This window comes from Myotis brandtii, unplaced genomic scaffold, assembly GCF_000412655.1.
Source record: "Myotis brandtii unplaced genomic scaffold, ASM41265v1 scaffold550, whole genome shotgun sequence".
NCBI lineage: Eukaryota > Metazoa > Chordata > Mammalia > Chiroptera > Vespertilionidae > Myotis > Myotis brandtii.
In genome coordinates, this window is record NW_005370043.1 from 3,967,247 (window position 1) to 3,986,511 (window position 19,265).

General features: G+C 46.4%; 1 protein-coding gene across 3 annotated transcripts in view; it reads left to right on the top strand.

Moving 5' to 3' along the window:
- Window positions 1-19,265, top strand: part of FBXW4 (F-box and WD repeat domain containing 4) — a 66,981-nt gene that overhangs the window by 12,027 nt on the left and 35,689 nt on the right. For all 3 annotated transcript variants that reach the window (XM_014549434.1, XM_005878287.2, XM_014549435.1), the window contains exon 5: window positions 2,481-2,575. In XM_014549434.1, coding sequence (XP_014404920.1) covers window positions 2,481-2,575 — 95 coding nt within the window. The remainder of the gene's footprint in view (window positions 1-2,480; window positions 2,576-19,265) is intronic.

Here is a 19,265-nt window from a genome sequence, read left to right on the forward strand (position 1 = left end):
ATATTTTCACTTTATCTTTTAGCGTAATTTTCTGCTACGTAATTATTCTTATAATTTATTTTAGATACTCAATGTACACTGCTATATCTAGTTTATTTTATAAGGTTTTCCATTATTATAAATTATTTGTTTGTGTCGTCTTTAATGGCTTCACAATGGATTTACCATAATGTAGTCACTGTTTTTCCTAGTTGATATTTGTATCTAGTTATTTTCATATAGTATTAAGAGTCACTGTTATTGATGCCTAATGCCTACCAAATACTGTGCTACTGTGCAAGATAATTTATACATATCTTCCCATTTCCACACTGCAACCCTGAAAGATAGGTATTATTTCTATTTTACGTATGAGGAAACTGAGGCCAGGAAGTTATGAAATATCTATAAGATTAGAGATAATAACAACTAGGGTTCAACCCAGATTTGTCTGATTTCAAAGCCCATGTATGTGCTTTCTGCTACCACAGGCTGCAGGAAATAGTTTTATCATTTAGGTTTTTCTTCATTTGGGGATAATTATTTTAGGATAGGGTCTCAGCAATAGAATTACCCAGTCAAAGGCTTTGGTCATTTTTTTTTTTTAAATTCTTTATTAGTTAAGGTATTAAAGGCTTTGGTCATTTTTTTTTTAAATTCTTTATTAGCTAAGGTATTACAAATGTGTCCTCATCCCCCCCATTAAAAGGCTTTGGTCATTTTAAGAGTCTTGATATATATAGCCAACTGCTTTTTAAAAGGACTGTGTCAAGGTCTACTCCCACTGAGTTCTGTCTTCTCCAGGGGATGGGTCTCTTTTGGATTTGGCCACTGAGGATGAAGATGTGATCAGCACACTCATGTTTCCGGTGGATGGTGTGTTGCTGGGGCTGATCAGGAAGGCCATGTTCCCAAGATGATGCTCAGAATTGGCAGCATACTTCCCAAGCCACTTCTGGAGACTAGGAACCTTGTTCTGTGGTTTGCACAATCTAGGAATCCACCACCAGCCTGTTCCCTGGAGGGCACTAGTGAATTCAGGCCTCAGCTGTTCCCATAGGTTTTGTAATCAGAGCCCTTTGTGTCTTCCCACCACCCATGCAAGAACATGCCTTCTAGGGGGTTTGCATCAGGGAAAAGGAAAACCTCTCTTCCAATCTGGGCCATATAAGAGAGGACATTAGAAGTGCGTCTATTACTACCAGAGTGCCCTGACTACAGATCCAGAAGAGTAAGCTGGAGTCATGGCACTCCAAGAAATTTGTGGTATTTACCTTTATTTTCTGCCCTTTTTCATCCAGGATATTCTTGTTAAATTTATTTTCTTTTCCCTATTTTGAGAAAAGTAAGTCATACCCTCTTCCCTCCATCATGTACACAAAATCTAAAACACTTTCTCCTTTTATAGGGAAGAGATATCATGTGACCCTAAGGAGGCAGGACCACCCCCACTCCATTACCTACCCCTTAAACCCAAGGAATGTTTCCTGGAAGTTCTTCCATCTAAGGCCCGAACTGACTTGTGTGTTCCCCTTATAGCACGGCAGGGACCTTGAGAGGTCATTGATCCATCTGGCTGCCTCAGGATCCCTCCTTGGCTGCTGTCTGGGGACTGCTCTGTATATTTGAGGTTTCCTTTCTGTTTAGTTAGAGGCTTATTTCCCTGTGTGTGTCATCTGGGATAGGGTGAGGTAGGGGGGCCTTGTGCTTAATGGGAGATTTCTAAATGCACTGAATGCTGAGAGGGCTCTGTGAGTGTTGATTAGAGTTAAGCCCAGAGTGGCTGCTAATGTACATTCCTGACTGATAGGGACCAGATAATGTGCTCCAAGCAATATTTTTAACCTGTAGGAGATATGGAAGCTTAAAAGAGTTAAGCTTTTCTGCTACTTTTGGTGACACTAGGTGCTAAATTCCGTGCTGACATGAATAGCATTGAATCCTGGGCATTATCAACAAACAAACAACACACCACCTTTCTACTTTGAAGTCTCTCTTCTTCCATTCTTTCCTTCCCTTGCATCTTTCTTTTTACTCCTTTCTCTAGTTCTACTCTAATTCTATCTCTGCCCTCCCATACTGTGCCTTGATCTTTCTCCCTTCTCCTACCTCCCCAAAGTAAAATCTTGGTGAGAGATAGGAGAAAGGAAAATCCACAAACACGGGGAAGGTGCTAAGAGAAGCGAGCCCCATCTACTCGCTCATCTCGGTCAAGTCTCAGCTGAGGAATGTGGACCTTCGGACTCCCTGGTATAAAATTGGCTGGGAAGTAAGAGCTGTATTGGGTGGAAGTAAAAGAGGTTGGTTAGGACCGGGAGCCAGGTCTGTTTGGGTGGTAGGCTATCCAGAAGCCAGAGGGGCACCTCTGCTGATACCCTGCGCTCTGTGTATACAGGACAGAAAGGATTCTCCATTCCTACCCTCCTTACCCTGCCCAGGGACAGTCACCCCACCCCAATTCCAGGCAATGCCAACGAGAGCATCTTCTCTCCTGTTTCCAGGTATGGTCTTTGGCCTCAGGCCGGCTTGGGCAGTGCTTACACACCATCCAGACTGAAGACCGAGTCTGGTCCATTGCTATCAGCCCATTACTCAGGTAAGGGAGACATTTTGGATATGTCTCATATAATAATGCTTTTATTTTACAAGGTCAGTTGGGCTAGAAAATCCTCTACCTGTATATGCTAGGTTGCTTTGCGCTACTCTCCTGGAGATTTTGGAAATCCTCCGGTTCATATAAGCATTGGGCTGAGATAACCTTCTAGGAACCAACTTCCTAAGCATCTAGCCCAGCAATGTGAAGGAAGAGAGACTATGTTAGAAGGTAACTGAGTTCAGCTGTTACAGCCATGTCCCTTCTGGAAGAGATGCCCTTTGGGGTTGTTACCAAAGCAGAGGCCTCTCAGCACCTCTGGGAGGTGACAGCACCAGCCAAACTGCTCTCATAACACATCAGTGGTTTGTTCCCCTTGGGAAGTGTCTTTTGGAGAATCCCTTAGAGCAGTGGTCGGCAAACTGCGGCCCCTTGAGTGTGGCTCTTCCACAAAATACCATGTGCGGGTGCGCACGTACAGTGCGATTGAAACTTCGTGGCCACACTCAAGGGGCCAAAGAGCCGCATGTGGCTTGCGAGCCGCAGTTTGCTGACCACTGCCTTAGAGCATTGAGTCATTAGGAGAGCTTGGGACCTGTGTGCCATTGGGCCCTCATCCAAAGACGTGTATGTGCAGTAGATGCATTGATCATTGTAGCAGAAGTGCCAGATTTTTTATGGTGGCTTTATCCTACCTTTGGCCTGACTGGTATTTCTCTAGCTTTATCTATGAATGAGTGAGCTTGTATTCTAACTTCTGCTTTCAGTCTAGGCTCTCTTGGACTAAGGCAGAGCCTCTCTCCTCCTCAGCAGGGTGCATTTATGCCCTCTCCTGCACCTGCTCTGTCAGTGTTTACTTAGGGTCTTCCCCACTTCCTTTACCCCTCACTCCCCATCTAGATGATCAGTAGGAAAGCTGTAGGGCTGCCACCCTCCAACACTGGGTTTGAGTCAGTCATTTGTTTTATGAGAGAGTCAGTTCCCCCCTTTGCTCAGCCCCCTTCCCTTTTTCTCTTCACCCAGTGGAGCTTGCATCCCTCCTCCTGCCCCCTTCCACAACTCCCTTTCAGATTTTTTTCTTCCTAAAGAATTAGAGCCGATTAGCCACGTCATTAATTCTTCAATTTGACGGCTGATATAGCAGGACCTGAAACACATTGCTGACCCCAGAGAATGGAGACCCCATTCCTTAGCATATTGACGATGGGAGAAGTTAATTAAAATTCCACAGAGCGGAGGTGTCGGCTAACCTATAAACCTGTCGCTGTTCAGAACAAATCATTCTAGCAATCCTAGGAAAGAGGGAAGGAAAGACCAGCAGGGAGAGGCCTAAGTGTGTGGGAGTGGAGGGTGGAAAATGGAGCATCGAGCTTTGTCCCCTCCTCAGTTTCTTCCTAATGATGTCCCTTCCTAAGCCAGTTAGCCAGGCTTTGGGGTCTGTGGGCTGGATATGTGTGAGGACTGAAGGAGGGTGGGACAGCCTGTGGGGGATGACAGGTGGGCTGGTGACTTTGTCTTGGTGGTTACCTGTGGACTTCTGCTGGCTTCAGGAGACTAGGGTGGGGTCCGTGGTAGAGGGAAGTTCTTCAGGGCTGGAGATGGTCCACGTGCTTCCTGCATATGGGTTTAGGCCAAAGAACACAAACAGGCTCTCCCAGCATCCCCACACATATTCCTCTACTCTACCTACCTCTTCTGGAGTGTGTTAGGCTACCTGTTCACAGAATAGAGCATGGCAGCTGTTGAAGATGGTGCCAATAAAAGGTTGAGGACAGCCCTGGCCGGTTTGGCTCAGTGGATAGTGTCAGCCTGCGGACTGAAGGGTCCTGGGTTCGATTCCGGTCAAGGATATATACCTTGGTTGCAGGCTTCTCCCAAGCCTGAGCCCTAGTCAGGCACATACAGGAGGCAACCAATCGATGTGTTTCTCTGTCTTTCCCTCTCTCTAAAAATCAATGGAAAAGTATCCTCGGGTGAGGATTAAAAAAACACACAACCAGGTTGAGGACAGACGTCTGCCCTCATCATTGAGTAGCAGTTTAGATTACCATGAACTGAGTTTGGGGTTTTTTTTTGGCTACAACTTGGAGGAAGGACATAGCTTTCTATTACTAGTACTGCTCTATGCCTGCTACTACTACTAGAGGCTAACATTTATTAGTCATTAGCTCTATGCCAGACCCTCTGCTACGTCCTTAATGTTCCTCATCTTTGGTGAAAACCTGGATCTTATGTTTTCTTCACATTCTCCTTTAGAGTCTTCTTGTCCTCTTAGTGTACTTTCTTGGCCCCGGATGAATCTTTAACTCACTGTTGGCTGGCTGTTCAATTCCTGACCCACAGTTATTTGAAATGACCTTTTCCCTAACTTCACAGATGGTATCTTGGACTCTTTAAAAATAGTTTGCTTTTGGGATTACACTAGGTGATCAGGGCATATGCTGGTATTATCTCTGTTCCTTTTTATTTTACCTGAAAATATACTGGGACAGGGGCCTTTTCATCTTATTATTAGATCAATTTCTTTTTTCTGTGTCCATGAATTGAAACCTTACAATAAACTCACCCATTTATCCCAATCTGGGAGCCTCTGCCTCCCAGCCTCAGGGTCGTTCTGGAAGACTGAAATTCTGCTTTGCCACCAGCCAACAGAGTAGCCTCAAGTCAGTCATTCCTTTCTCTGAGCCTCAGTTTCCTCATCTAATAAATGTAAATACTACTTCCTTTATAGACCTTTCTAGAGGATTGTGAAGATGACCTGAAATGATGAATAAGAAAATACTCTGCAAAGCTGAAAGGACCATAATATGATGTCAGCCAGAATCTCCTCTCTGGGATAGCACTTGTTTAGTGGCTTTACCTGTTCTCGTGGCTCCACTCTTGCCCTCGTGGCTCTTTTGCAGTCTTCCTGAAGTGGGGATTCAGCAGGAATTTCTCTTTCCTCTCCCTTTCCTCCCATAGTGTTCCTGCCCTTGATGGCTGCCTTCCGTTCTCATCCTTGCCACTTTCCCTATTGAATGTGGTCATCAGTGTCACTAATGTGATGAGCTCCTGAACCCCTCATGAAGAACATGGGGTGGGGTGGGGTGGGGAGAAGCTGTCCTCTAGGGCAGCTACTCCTGGTTTACCTGAAATTTTCTAGCTCCCTCATAGTTAGAAGGAACCTGGACAGTTAGAAGATCTGGCACATCTCTTTTCTTAATTAATCTCTTTCTTCCATTTAAAATATTATGTCAGAGCTATTTGTCATATTTATCTGATGCTGGGCTTTTGTGCCTTTTTTCCTTATGTGTGTACTTAGATACTTGTAGCATGAAACATGAAACCTCAAGCTCTAGGCTTAACTTGAGGTGCTCACGACTGGAAGAAAGCAGGTATTCTTTCTTGTGTCCAAATATCACCTATCCTTCCTTCCATGACCCCGACTTCTCGATTCATAAACAGCAGTGGGAGATGATATTTAACACCCATCATGTGCTTAGAGTGTGTCAGGTACTCACAAAACATAGAAGTAAAACTAGTAGTCTCCATAGCAGGGTGGCAGACAAGGACCTTTTGCTCTAGGCTCACACCCATCTTCTTGCCTTGATATCAGTAATCCTGTTTTTAAGATTCATGACTTATAGGTGAAGCCCTCCTCCTGCAGAGGAGGCCCAGCCTGGAGCTGTGAGTGAGTGAAGGAAGAGTGGCTGGAGGCATGCCTGGGGGGTAAGGGCATGTCTGGGTGTATTTGTGGGGCTGAGTACATTCAGTCCAGCTGGTCTCAGACATACAACCTCCTGAGGTCACAGTGGATTCTGAGCACTTGTCCATGAGTAACACGGAAAAGCAGAGTTTTCAAAATGTGAACTATGTTTTGTTGCCATTTAAAATTATTTCCAGCTGAATAAAGCTAGTAAATACTCAAGAGTTAGGAAATGCAGAACTATTAAAGACTTAATTTCATTCCCTTCTACTTTCCATCTTTTCCTCTCTTACTTGCTTTCCTCCTTATTCCCTGTGTATTGACTGAGCACTTGCTATGAGGCAGCTCCCCAAGGTCCTTTCAGTGGTGGGGACAAGATGGTACTAAGAGCCTAAAACTAGGCTGTCTTTGATTGAGGGGTAAGAGGGGTGCCATTCCTGGCTGAGGGAGAAATAGAAGCTTAGGGAAGCTTGATATTGGGCACATGTGGGATGGGGCAGAAGAGGCAGCAGTTGGTGTTCAGGTCTCTAGCCTGTTGCCGTGTCCTATGGGCTAAGGGAGGACCACAAGACGTGCTTTTACCACTGGCATCTTGGATAGTAGCTGTGGCCCTTGAAGGACTCTGGGGACTAGGGAAAATTCTCTCCTGGAGGCCAGAGTTGAGATGGAGAGGGATGGTGGAAGGCAGTGTGTAGTCGAGGTCTGGGCTTACTCAGGTAGCTGTACTGGTAAATGCTTGCCCCAGTCCAGGAGTATGGATGCTCTTAGATCTTTAGTTTGCAGGGCTCCTTCCAAGCCAGCCTTGGGGGGCCCTGGTGGTAAAATGGATCTGTAAGCCGACTTGCCCTGGTTGCCTGAGAGGGGAAGAGAGAAGAGCCCCCAGATGCCATATTTATTACGTTTCAAGAAAAAGGAGGTGCTCAACAGAATCCTTTCCCCGTCTCTGAACAACACTTGCTATCGTGCGAGAGTGTGGTCAGGAAGGCTTCCCGGGACACTTGGGTTTTAATCCCTTCTCTCTTGTTTCTGTCATTTGGGAAATATATGAGTGGTATAGGTGTAGAAACTTGACTTAGCTATGTTATTAAATATACAATATAATTTTGTGTTACTTTGCTCACTGTGGTGGCCTGTTTGTTTTCTGGGGGATTAGTCCAAGTCTGCATGAAATGTACCGATTCAAATTCGTAAAGTGAGTTGCGGCCTCTGGGGGGTTTTGATGGAGCAGCTGCCCCTTCTTGCTTCATTTTTCCCAGAGGTGAGGGAGAGTCTGGAAGGAAAGCAGGCACTGTGTACTGTTTGGTAAGGGGGTGGGTTTATTGGGAGAGCAGGGTGTTTGTTCCAGTGGCTACAGAGTTTACTGTGTGTCGTGTGTGGGGTAGATGCATATTCACTAGCCTGTTGAAATGCACCTTTCTTTAGAGAAAGGTAATTGCATGTGGAGTTTTCCCTGACAGAGAGGTTTGAAAGATTGGAAAAAGAAGCAGCCAACTTTCAGTTTGGATTCTTCTGATTCCCAGTGGTTCAGCAACCCTTTGGCCCTGGGCTGCATAACTCAGTGCTTTTAGGAGAAGACAAATCAAAAGTAAAGGTTGTGCCTCCGAGTTTTGCTTTTTCTGGTTGGCAGTGGAGAGCTGCGTCTTGAAGAGGATCCCTAACCTTGATAACCTGAAAAATATTCTGATGGTTGACTTAGTTATGCTTCACATTGTGGCTGGTTCTCCTGATGGCTTGGCCCTTGGTCAACTCGAAGACCTCTCTGCTCTCCCTCCCAGGGCTGGGCGAGGGGGAAGCTTCCTCTGGGGCCTGTCTAGGGAAAGGGGACCTTCCTGAGGCAAGGAGTGGCTTGGTGTTCCCCTTTGCCAGGCTGTAGAGCACACAGGAGGGAGCTTCCTGATGTCGTGCCCTCGGATGAGAGAGTCAGAGGCACAAAGGCACCATGGAGGGGCCAGGGATTGGCATGGCTGGCAGGGGAGGCATGACACCTGGAGAAAGAAGGATGCTCTGGGTAATGCTAGGTGGGCTCCTTAGTCCAACCTGAAATGACCAAATATTTGGAAAAGGATCAGTGTGGGGATACAGTTGAACCAAAGCCTGGTCCTTCTGAGTCTCAGGGCAGTGCCCACTACCCTAGAGTTCATTGCCTGGGCTAAGCCAAGCCTCTCCTATGGATGTGTCCATCAGTAGCAAGGACGAAATGCCACAGGAACAGGGGTGGGTTTCACTTCCTCAAGATTGGATTTCTGCCACTGTCCAGGGCAAGATGGGCACGGGAGGCTCATGTGCTGAGCTGCTGGCCTGAGACCAGCAACCCAACCAGTCCTGGCCGGCCCAGAACTCATTTGTGGGAGCGACTCCTTCCCAGGCCAGCAAGGTTGGCTCAGTTGTCAAGAGCTGACTTAAATAAAATACCACAAATAGAAACAGAGGCTGCTGCAGAAGCCTGAAACAGAGTCGGTGCATGGAGACCCTGCCCCTAACAGGGATACATTTCCACCCTGTCTCAGGGCTTCAATTCTTTGGTTCCCCGTCTCTTGTCTCTCTCCCACCTGCCGCCCATCCCCAATCTATCTTTCTCCAGATACTTAAGCATTACTATGTGCTAGACTCTGGGGAAACAGCAGTGAACTAGACAGCATAGTGTGATGGAGAGACAGACCAGTCAGTGGGTAATCTGTGTGCTAAGTTCTCAGATGGGGAACAGAACACATTGGAGGGATCAGAGTCTTCTTCTGGCTCCAGTTCTCGCCTGCACCGCTATTTTCCCGAAGCGGGAAGAGAGAGGAAGGTAATTTTCCTGCTGCAGCTGTGGCTGACTTCTGGGTTGTGTGTGCAATGTGCCTGTGTTTTTCCACCTTTGATCACTGTTCTGCCAACAGATAATTTAGCAATCACATCCCAAGGTGGAAGCATGGAGTTAATGTTAAAATTAGTTGTTGTTTTTTTTTTTCTTTACTCTTTAAACTTCAGTGGGTGATGAGGCAGAGAGGGAGGTGGGAGGGTGAAGGGGAGCTATAAATTCTGTGGCTGATGTAGCTGTTCTCTGAGCAGCCGGGAAGCCTCTGATGTCTCCACAGCACTTTCATTAACATTTAAATTAAGGGTTTGTTTTCCAGTCTGTTTTATAGGCAGGGACCTTTCATGGCCTGTCACATGCAAACCCCCCAACCCCCTTTCCAAGCAAGTGTGTAATTGTAGCCACTGCTCTATCCTAACTCTGGGTTGCAGCTGGAGTTCAAAGGGAATTCCTGGAGATGGAGCTCTGGAGGTACAAGGTGTAACAGTCAGGATGTGGGTGTTCCTCCAGCAATGAAGGTGCTGTGCCCAGCTCTTTCTCCTCTTATTTGACCTGTGCTTTTCTCTGCTCTTTTAAGGGACATACACTTCAATCCGACTCTGACCCCTCCCACCCTTCCTTCCCTGGGGCCATCAGCTTGTGGGAAAGCCTGCATCCATGAGCGCTTTCTCTTTATATCACAGGTTAGGCCCTGGGACAGATCCTTCCAAGATACAGATCTTTATGCTTATCTTCCTCCTTTTGATTTTCTTTTTTTTTTTTTTGAGCCTCAAGAATACTTACTCCTATTCTACTTAGAGAAGCAACAATATAAAAGAGATTACCATCGGGAAGAATTTACAATATAATAGGATCCTTTGGTCCTAAAAAGTGCATTCTAGAATCGATAGACATGTGGACACACCATAGTTGCCAGCTGTGAGTGGACAGTGTTTGAAACGGCATACTGACTTCGGCGAACATCGAGGACACTGTTTTTCGAGGTCTTGGCATCATAGGAAGCTCTCCTACTCCTCACAGAGTGAATTTGTTTCTAAGCTTCCTTCTGTGCTAGCATATCTGGCCGCATTTGGTGGTGTTTTGAAAAGATATTCCTGCTCTGGTCTCTCTCCTCCTCCTCAGCATCCTGTTGATCTGTAGATGATGAGAATGTGTACTAAACACTCACAAAGCATCTCCTTAGTTCATAACTTCCAAGGGTTTAGTTCACCTGACTGCTGGTCTTGAGCTGGCTTTCTACTCTAGACAGTAACTGGGGCATTTTTCTCTTTCTGATCAGAGACTGAGAATTTTCTTTCTCTCAGAGTTTTGACTTCACTACTTGAGTCACTGCATCTTTCCTTCTTCTTTCACTAATCCACTCAAACAGTTTCTGACTTATGCATCTTTCCTTCACTGCATCTTTCCTTCTTTCACTAATCCACTCAAACAGTTTCTGACTTATCTGCATGATTGAAGATGGCTGAGTGTCTTGCCCTCCTGTTCCAGGTAACCTAGTCAACAGGTGGACACCCTCATGCCCTGAAGTCTTGCCCAAGGGGAGTGTGGGAGGAGCCAGGGTGACCCTTGTGCAGGTGCTGCTGGGCTCAGATTGCAGCCTGGTGTCCAGGCCCTGCCTGGTGGTGATTAATCTGGGACACGGGCCGGCAGAGGCCCAGCCAGGGCAGCTTTGGTCCCTCACTGTGAAGACCTTTGGCTCGGAGACTGAACTGATCTCTGTTGCCTGCTTCGGCGTGAGTTTGATCTGTCAAGGCTAAAGAGGAACCTGATGGTGGGGCGGAAACTTCTAGTCCTGTCTGACTTATGGCACCGATCCATTCCAGTGGCCCTGTCATGATAATACTCGTATATTTAAGAAGATTTCCCCACCTGTTAGCTGTAACACTCGGATCAGTCAGAAGAGGGATCTGCATGTAATATCTGTGTTTTTAGTTTCTTGAGTCATGGAGCTTACTCTTATAAGTAAATTGGGAGTTGAGGTGGGTCTGAGTGAAAAAGATAATGATGAGGGTGTAGCTGGATCAGTAGCATTAATGTATGTTTGTGTATTGGGGGTCATGTCAGAGGTGGAAAGATCACCCCATCCTCCTGCAATTCGGTGGGTCTCAGGCAATTTGGGGCAGATTTCAATATTTTATTTTTGAGTTGAGTTTTAAAATTCCTTGTTTTCCCTTTCACTTCAAGCCAAATTTTTTGAAAATGTGCTTCCCCCTTTTCATCTCTCAGAGTTATTGTCTCTGGGATCTCCAGATGGCAGTCCATAGTGTCAGCTATATTTCTTATGTTCTCCAAGTTCAGGACAATCATGCAAAGCTCTGCTTGGTCATGGGCTTAAGACCCGAGAACAGGAATCCTGATGCCCATGACCATGTCCCTATATCAGTGAGTCTCAGTAAGTTTCTCTGCTATAGTAGTTCCATTTGAGGGGTTAGGAGATTGGAACCCAAGAGCTGGAACATTTTCCTCACATCATCAAGAAAATAGACACCAATGTATACCACCAATAGTAAGATATGTTGACACCATTGATATGGAAAACTGCAAAGATGCTATGAATCATAAAGGTCTGTGTTGATTCTGGATTCTGCTGTGCTGACTAGCTTCCATGTATGGTGACCATAAAGGATGTATTTATGCCTCAGCAAGCCAACAAATGTATTTGGTTTTTCCTTCAGATCAGTACTAAAAGATTTCTGGCTTTGTGGATTGTACAGCTGCTAATCCTTGTGCCTCTCTAGCAGTTTCTTAAACAGGACTCTAGAAGTTTCAGATTGTGAACTTTGGGGAGGGGTGTTATTTGCCATCTTTTGTAAGAGTTACGTGCCTGTGTGCTACAGATGAAACCCCTGTGCCTCTGGGGTGCCCTATTTAGCTGACCACCCAAGATCCTTGCCCCTTTTCCCAGCTGGTTCTTGCTCCACACTGGCCAGGGCATTTTCACAGGGGGTAGTTTGTAACATGGCCTGTCAGACAGGCTTGGTTTAGGCAGAAGGTGCTGGCAAGGGAGGATGAGTGGAGGGAGGAGGGAGAGGAGTACGCGCAGACAGAAGCCATGGTAATTGCAAAGTGAATATTAGTCCAAGAGCTGCTGGCCCAGGAAATTGCTTTCTGCAGAAGCTTTCCTTTTTCATAGTTTGCAATGCAAATTTAAAACATGGATAGGGAACAAAAAAGTGTAGGAGGGGCAGGTGGAGTGCCAGTTGGGATGTGATAACATCCACAATCTTCCCAAGGGCCTTCATTTGCAAATGGGAATTTCAAGTAATGAGCGAGAACCTTTTAGGAGATTAAAATAATTATAAATCATATTTTTCTGTGACCACACACACACACACACACACACACACACTTTTTCCATGTTCTTGTGTTCAGACTTGTCTCTGGCCCTGCTCAGCTTGCCCTGCTGTCTCCTTCTCTGCTCCTTCCTACAGTAAAGCCATAATCCAGCTTCTGAAACAATGGCCATGGTGGTCATAATGTAGTATTTTGATTTTCACAGCAGCTCCATCTAAGGTCGGTACACTTTAGAAAATGTGCACACTGGCCCTAGGGGCTGAAGCCTGTGTACATTCTGAGGAGCATGCATCTTGAGGAGGAGCTTACCCGCTTTTATAGGAGGCATTAAAACCAAGGCTCTTCATCTTATGCTTTCTCTGATCCTCTTAACACTGTGTTAGGCAGAATGTGGGGCCAGCAGGCCTTTTTCCTTTCTCTAGTTCCCATGCTTCATCTGCCCCATCTAGAGAGGTGTGGCTTTCTGCTTCCAGACTGGAGACACTTAAGTCTGTGTTGCTTGGTGGTGCTGGAGGAGGGGATAGGTAGGGGATGGCCACCACTTTCATTGTGCTGGCATAGTAAGTGGTCAGGTGAGAAGCTTCAGATCAGCTTCTTTCTGGGAACTGAAGTGAAGTAGACAGGAGGACATAAAGGCTAGAATAGAAGGAAGAGCTTTTCAAGTATAAATGTGCCTCAGTAGTAGAGGCCCTGTGTAGCTGTGGGGGGCTGCATCTTCTCCTTTATGTGTGGCTCTGTTGCATATGTGACATGCACTGGCAGAATAGATAGGGAAGGAGAGGCTGAGATGTGTGGGGTAAACTGAAATGAACCCCTTTCTGCCCATGGCGACCATTGACTGGGGACTTTTGAAAGAGAGATTCTCTCGAGTCTTGCCCTGGGTCAGTCCTGTTGTGCTTGGTCAAAACTCTGGCATTTCAGGAGCACAGTCTCCCGATAGGATGTTGTCCAGATGTAATCAGCCATCACTTAACATATGCTCCTCACTCTGAACTCACTGCACCATGGCCTGCAGGGGCTACGGAGAGGGTACGGCTCAGAGCACATGACCCACTGTCTCTCTTTCTCCTGAGGATTTTACTCTTACAAGATGTTTCTCTTTCTCCAATTATTTCCTGCCTTGTTGCAGCTATAGCATTAGCTGCCCTGGCCAAGCCTGGGCCTCTTCCTCCTGGGTCTGAATGGGAAGAGACCAGGTGAGTGACTGGAGTGGGGTCCTATGGTAAATGATCCAAGAGAAGGAACTGGGATGAGGGTGAGATTTGTAACATTTAGCAAAGAGAGAGGGGCACATGGGTTAATGTGTTTGAAGTACTCTACCTTCCTGACCAGTTTGAATCTCACTAGTATCCAAGGTGAGCTGTGGTTGAGAATAAAAACAAAAAATTAGCCCAGCTGGTGTGGCTCAGTGGTTGAGTGTCTACTTATGAACCAGGAGGTCACGGTTTGATTCCAGGTCAGGGCATATGCCCAGGTTTTGGGCTCCATCTCTGTTAGGGGGAGTGCAGGAGGCAGCCAATCAATGATTCTCATCATTGATGTTTCTATCTTTCTCTCCTCCTCCCTTCCTCTCTGAAATCAATAAAAAATATATTTAAAAAATTAATACAAAAAGATAAGTTGTTCAGAGGATTCTTCAACTTGTTAGAGGTCTGTGACCAGGAAGAAGGAGAGGAAAAGTTAGGGTTATAAAATTATATTAGTTTGGCAGTGAGAATCAAAATAAAAACGTGAAAACCTTTTAACACATAAATTCCATTTCTAGGAATTTATCCAAGGCAATAACCAGACTAGTATGCAAGATGTATGTATTAAGATTTATATTAACACATACATGTACATTAATAGGGGTCTGGTTAAATATTTTATGGTACATTCATTCAGTAGAATACTACATGTTTATTAAAAGGAGAATCTAGATATATAGTCATTGATCCCAAAAGATGTCATAACATATTGTTAAATGAAAAAAGGTCACAAAACAGTATGATAGTTACTTCACTAGCTCATGTGGTTTGTTTGTGCTGACATTTATTTTCTTTTACTTGTTTGTATTTAAATATTTTATAATGAACCTATTTTTATAATTAGAAAAAAACTTAAGTTACATTTAAATGTCTATTTTAGTATCACGCATCTGTATACAGAATCCTTCCTTTATTTTTTATAGTTATTAAATTAAATATGGACCTATATTTACTTTTTTATTTTAAACAGTGTTATTGAAGTATAATTTATATACCATAAAATTCACTCATTTTAAGTATACGATCTAAGTATAGAATTCCATGATTTTTAGCAAATTTACAGAGCTGTGCACCCATCACCACACTTCACTTCAGCATATTTTTATCACCCTGAAAAGATCCTTCCTTACATTCACTTTTGCAGCATTAAATATGGTTTCATGCTCAGGACCTTTTGTGGGGAAAGAAATAAGTTAAAATATTGGAATTTGTTTAAAAAGGCAATGTAAACTCAGAAATGTTTTTCTATGTGGAATGCGTATTTCTGAGTGCCTGCCTTACAGATGTATCAAGAATGCTGTAATGTGCAAGCTCACATGGGGAGTATGAAGTACAAGAGGCAGTTTTCACCATCCAGGGGCTTATAGTCCAATAAATCTGCACATCCTCAGTTTATTCCAGTATATATGCAGTGTGAGAGCCATCAATTCTCAGGATTATTAACAAGAAACCAGAGGAAAGCAGTGGCCTTTTTGTTAACTCCGGAGCTTCTTGGGTGACATGGAATTTGAAGTGGGACTTCAAGGATGGCTTTCCTTAAACTGCTGAAGGGAAGTTGAGGCAAGCGGACAGGTCTGAACAAAGACATAAGGGATGGGAAGTTCAATGTATGTTTGGGGGTTCAGAATGAGCAACTTTGGCTGCCTGGGATGGAGGGTTTGTGTAAAGATGTGGTGAGTGAGGCTGGAGTGGAGGCTTGGGGCCTGCTTTTGGAGGGCTTTGAAGAGCAGAGTGTGACTTTAAGCTGAGGATAATAGGGAACCATAGAAGGTTTTTGCCAGATTGAAGCCATAAAATAATTTACTTGGCGGCACAGTGTATAGGATACTTTGGAGGGGTATAGACTGAGGCTGTTGTATACTTTTCTGGGAGTACACTTGGTTAGAAGTAAGGGACTGGACTCCTAGGGACAGTGGGAAGACAACCTGGATTCAGGAGAACAGAGGAAACAATCTGTAGGCAGTCGTGACTGCATTTGAGGAAGAGAGGGAAGAGGCCTGCATGAGTTCTTCTGTGAGCCTGATGATTAGAGGGGACCATGGCTTTGAGAAGGCTGAGTTCTGCTTTAGACTGTTGATTAGAGTTGGTGATGGCAGTCAGGTAGCCATGGCCGGAGACAGCCAGGAAGGTGGAGCTCAGATATGGGGTCAAGATGTGGAAGGTATCAGTATGGAGACAACAGTTGAAATGATGTGAGGGGTTAGTACCAAAGGAAAGCTCAGAAAGAAATAAAGGCATCCGGGTAAGGAGAAGAAACCAAGAGGCAAAACATACTATCAGAGAGAGCAGATCCTCCAGTGAGACTAGACTTTGGGCAACTTACATACACTCACTTATTACTAGCTTGCTTGTTAGGCCTCCTCCCTTTTCTAAGTGATGATAAGAGACATAAAATCAAAGTGCACAACCTTGATAGTGATGCGTGGAGATTTGCAAGCATTTTATTCTTTTTGCTTGAGTCAAACTACAGTAATCCCAAGTTTTGCTTTCTCTCAAGGTTTTTCCTCTGGCTCTTGTTCTGTTCTCTATTGTTCTGCCCCATGGTTGGTTTGTTTGTTTGTTTTGCTTTTTTTCCTCTAGGGTTGCCTACTTTGGGCTTGGTAATTCCTCCCCTGCCCCCTCACAAAACCATTTAGTGTAAGCTGGGTCGTGGAAGGCCAGCAACTGAACTAGAGATGCTAAGTGAGGGAGTGTCATTAATCCCAGTAGTTTTCTCCATGTGTGGTGGTATCAGAGGAAAGCAAAAGAGGCCGATTTAGGAGAGAGAAAAAGTCAACTGACCACTTTGCCATTTGGAGAGATTTGGCATCAGAGCCACAGGGGCAGACCAGGTTCTGGGCTTGCTTGGGCATCTGTGCCTGTCTGAAAACTTTTTCTTTAAAGAGAATTAAACAGAAACTTTCAAATCCTCCTCAGATTTTTTAGGGTAGTAATTCCATGGGGTTTGTCATTTGTGTTTGAAGCTAGTGGTAAGGAGGGTGGAATGAGGAGAAGCGAAGGGGTGGAGGTGGAAAGCAGAGAAGGAATCAGAGAGAGAAATTTTATTGAGGGAGAGTTGGCTGGGTTTATGGGGGGGGGGATCTCTCCCCTCCTCCCCATTCGGATTTGAAAGGGCCGGTGAATCTTTGATTAGGTGCAGGTCAAAAGAATTTACACATTGTGACCTTAATAACTAGAGGTGATTGGCAGGCGGGCTGTGGGGAGGGGGCTGCGGGCCCCTTTCATCTCACTTAGCACAGAGGAGAGACAATGGGCCAGCCGATTTTCCTTGTTGTCCCTTGTTTGAAAAGGTCTGGTGTCTCTACTAGGTACCTGTGACATGGGGGTCTTGATTGGGGTCTCATAAAGGCCCCGTCAGTATGTCCAAAGGCCAAGAGTACAAAAGCAAGCAGTGGGTGGGGGTCTCAGCTGACCACTGAAGAAGGGAGGGGAGGGTCCTGGAGGCAGTGGAGGGAGAAGCAACCCCCGATGGGAGCCCTTATAGAAGGAGGAGAGGAGGGGGGCAGAGAAGGGCCATTTTTGTCCCTAACTCATCAAGCACATCTGCAGAATTGTCCAAGCTGCTGCCTCCTGGTTTCAAAAGAAAAAAATGATCGTTTGATAAACCGTCCCTGATTCACCATTTTCTCACAAGGGTGGGAGACCCAGCCCTGACCTCTGTATGATTTCACATCAGGACCAGGCTTTCTTTCCTCCACCCCCAAATTGCTAGAGAAACTTTGAAATGTATCCTGTGGCTTTCTCTCTCCCTTCTTCAAATCCCCCCCCCCCTATTTCCCACCCTCTCCACCCCACTGGCCTCTGTTTTCTCCCTGGGCGCTCCAGAGTGTAGGCAAGTAATTAGTCCCCTCTTTCTGGGGCACAATGAAGCCAGGGTGTTTGGCAGGCCCCTTCCCACCGCTCACAGAGCCGGGGCCTGGGGGGAAGGACCAGGTGGCATGTGCAGTGTGTTGCAGGCCGGCACAATCGTTGGGGCACAGGGCCGGGGGCTCAGGGACCAGTGTGCTCCTGCTTCTCGAAGGAATGTGCAGAGGCGCACGCATTAATGGTCCCCACACAATGCTTGCATTTTTTTCCAGGCAGAGGCATCTTCCTGTGAAAAGGCTGCCAAACCTGGAGCCCAGGCGGGAGCTTTGGCCCCAGCGATGGCGTTATTTCCCACCCTGCGCCTAGTCACTTGGAGCTAACATGGGAGACCAACAGGCCGCGTCTCCCGAGACCCCGATCTTTGTATCCGATGTGTGCTCCCCCTCTGCCCTGTCAGTTTTGTGTGTTCACGGAGTGTTGATTTTAATGCGGGTCTCTGTTGGGCTGGGAGGCCAGGCTGGGGGGCCTCAAGTCTTTGTCTTGCAGGGCCTCTTCTTCTTGGAGGGTCTTCAGCCCTGGAGGCTAGTGGCAGATTTGAGAGGTAGGGTGAGATGCCAATTCTGGCTGGCAAAGAATTCCCCCATCCATGCGTCTGTCACAGACCGTGTGGGGTGCCCAGAAAACAAGAGCACCTTGGGATGCGCAGGCACACGCTTGCTTGGCCCTCTACCCCCACCCCTTGAGGGGGTGGTTAGTTCTACCACACAGGGCTGCCAGCTTGAAGTGCGTTACCCCCCTTGTGACAGTCGGGCAGGAGCACAGATTGTGAGCTTCAGGGAGCCAGGACAGGGCCTTGTCTGCGGGGGTTGAGGAGGAGGTATGGACCGACAGGAGGGGTGCTGGGGGAGCACAGTCTGCTGCATATGACTCCCCAGCAATTGGGTAGGGTCAGGAGAGAACAGGACTAGACAGAAAAAAGACGACTGTCTGGGGGAGCATTGGCAAATCTCAAATGCTTACCTTCGGCAGTTGAGGGGAGAGTTCCCTACAAACTAGTAACTGAATGGGAGGCATTTTCTCCAGTGAGGATAACTGGGGCCCCAGCACAGGTAGACCCACTAGGGACTGTCCCACAGGATGGCTTCTGCCTTTAACCACTCACCTCACTGCACTGTGCCCTTGTGTGGGGAGCTGGGGAAAGGGCCTTTACCCATTCTGGGCCCTTAGTCTTGCTGAGAGAGAAGATGTATATGCATGACTTAAGTAGGGGGAGACACTGGGAGCATCTCCCAGCCGGGTGGTGGCCTGCTCTGCTTCTGGGGAGAGGGAAACCCAGGGATACTTTGAGTCGAGGAGCTGGTGGTGATGACCTGCTCAGCACCACCCACCCATGGCCAGGTCCTGGTCCTAGCATCTGGTGTGGTGCTGGGGTGGGGCCTTCATTTGAGGAATCAGGTTTTTAGAAAGGGACTGTGTCTTCACTTTCCATATGATCAGAAGGCAGAGATGTGGGCTGGCCACTGGGATGAGGTGGCCCTGGAGAGGCATCCCGCCAAGGTTCCCGGAGCACAGCGGCTCCTCTGTGCTGCTCTTGGCATCCGTCAGACTGTCTCAGGAATTAGTGCCAGTCAGCCTGCCAGGCCTGATGAGGGAAAAGAAGCTGGAGCTCTAAGGCCTTTGAGGGGCCTGAGTCCCAGTGGGGCTCACTAGTAAGGAGCAGCTCCTGCTTTGGGCCACTCTGTGGCAGAGAACATTTCTCTTATTGAGAAGTAGGCACTCCCAGCAATACCTACCCCTTCCCTTTTTCCTTGTACAGTGGGGCCTTGACTTACGAGTGTCCTGACTAATGAGTTTTTCGAGATA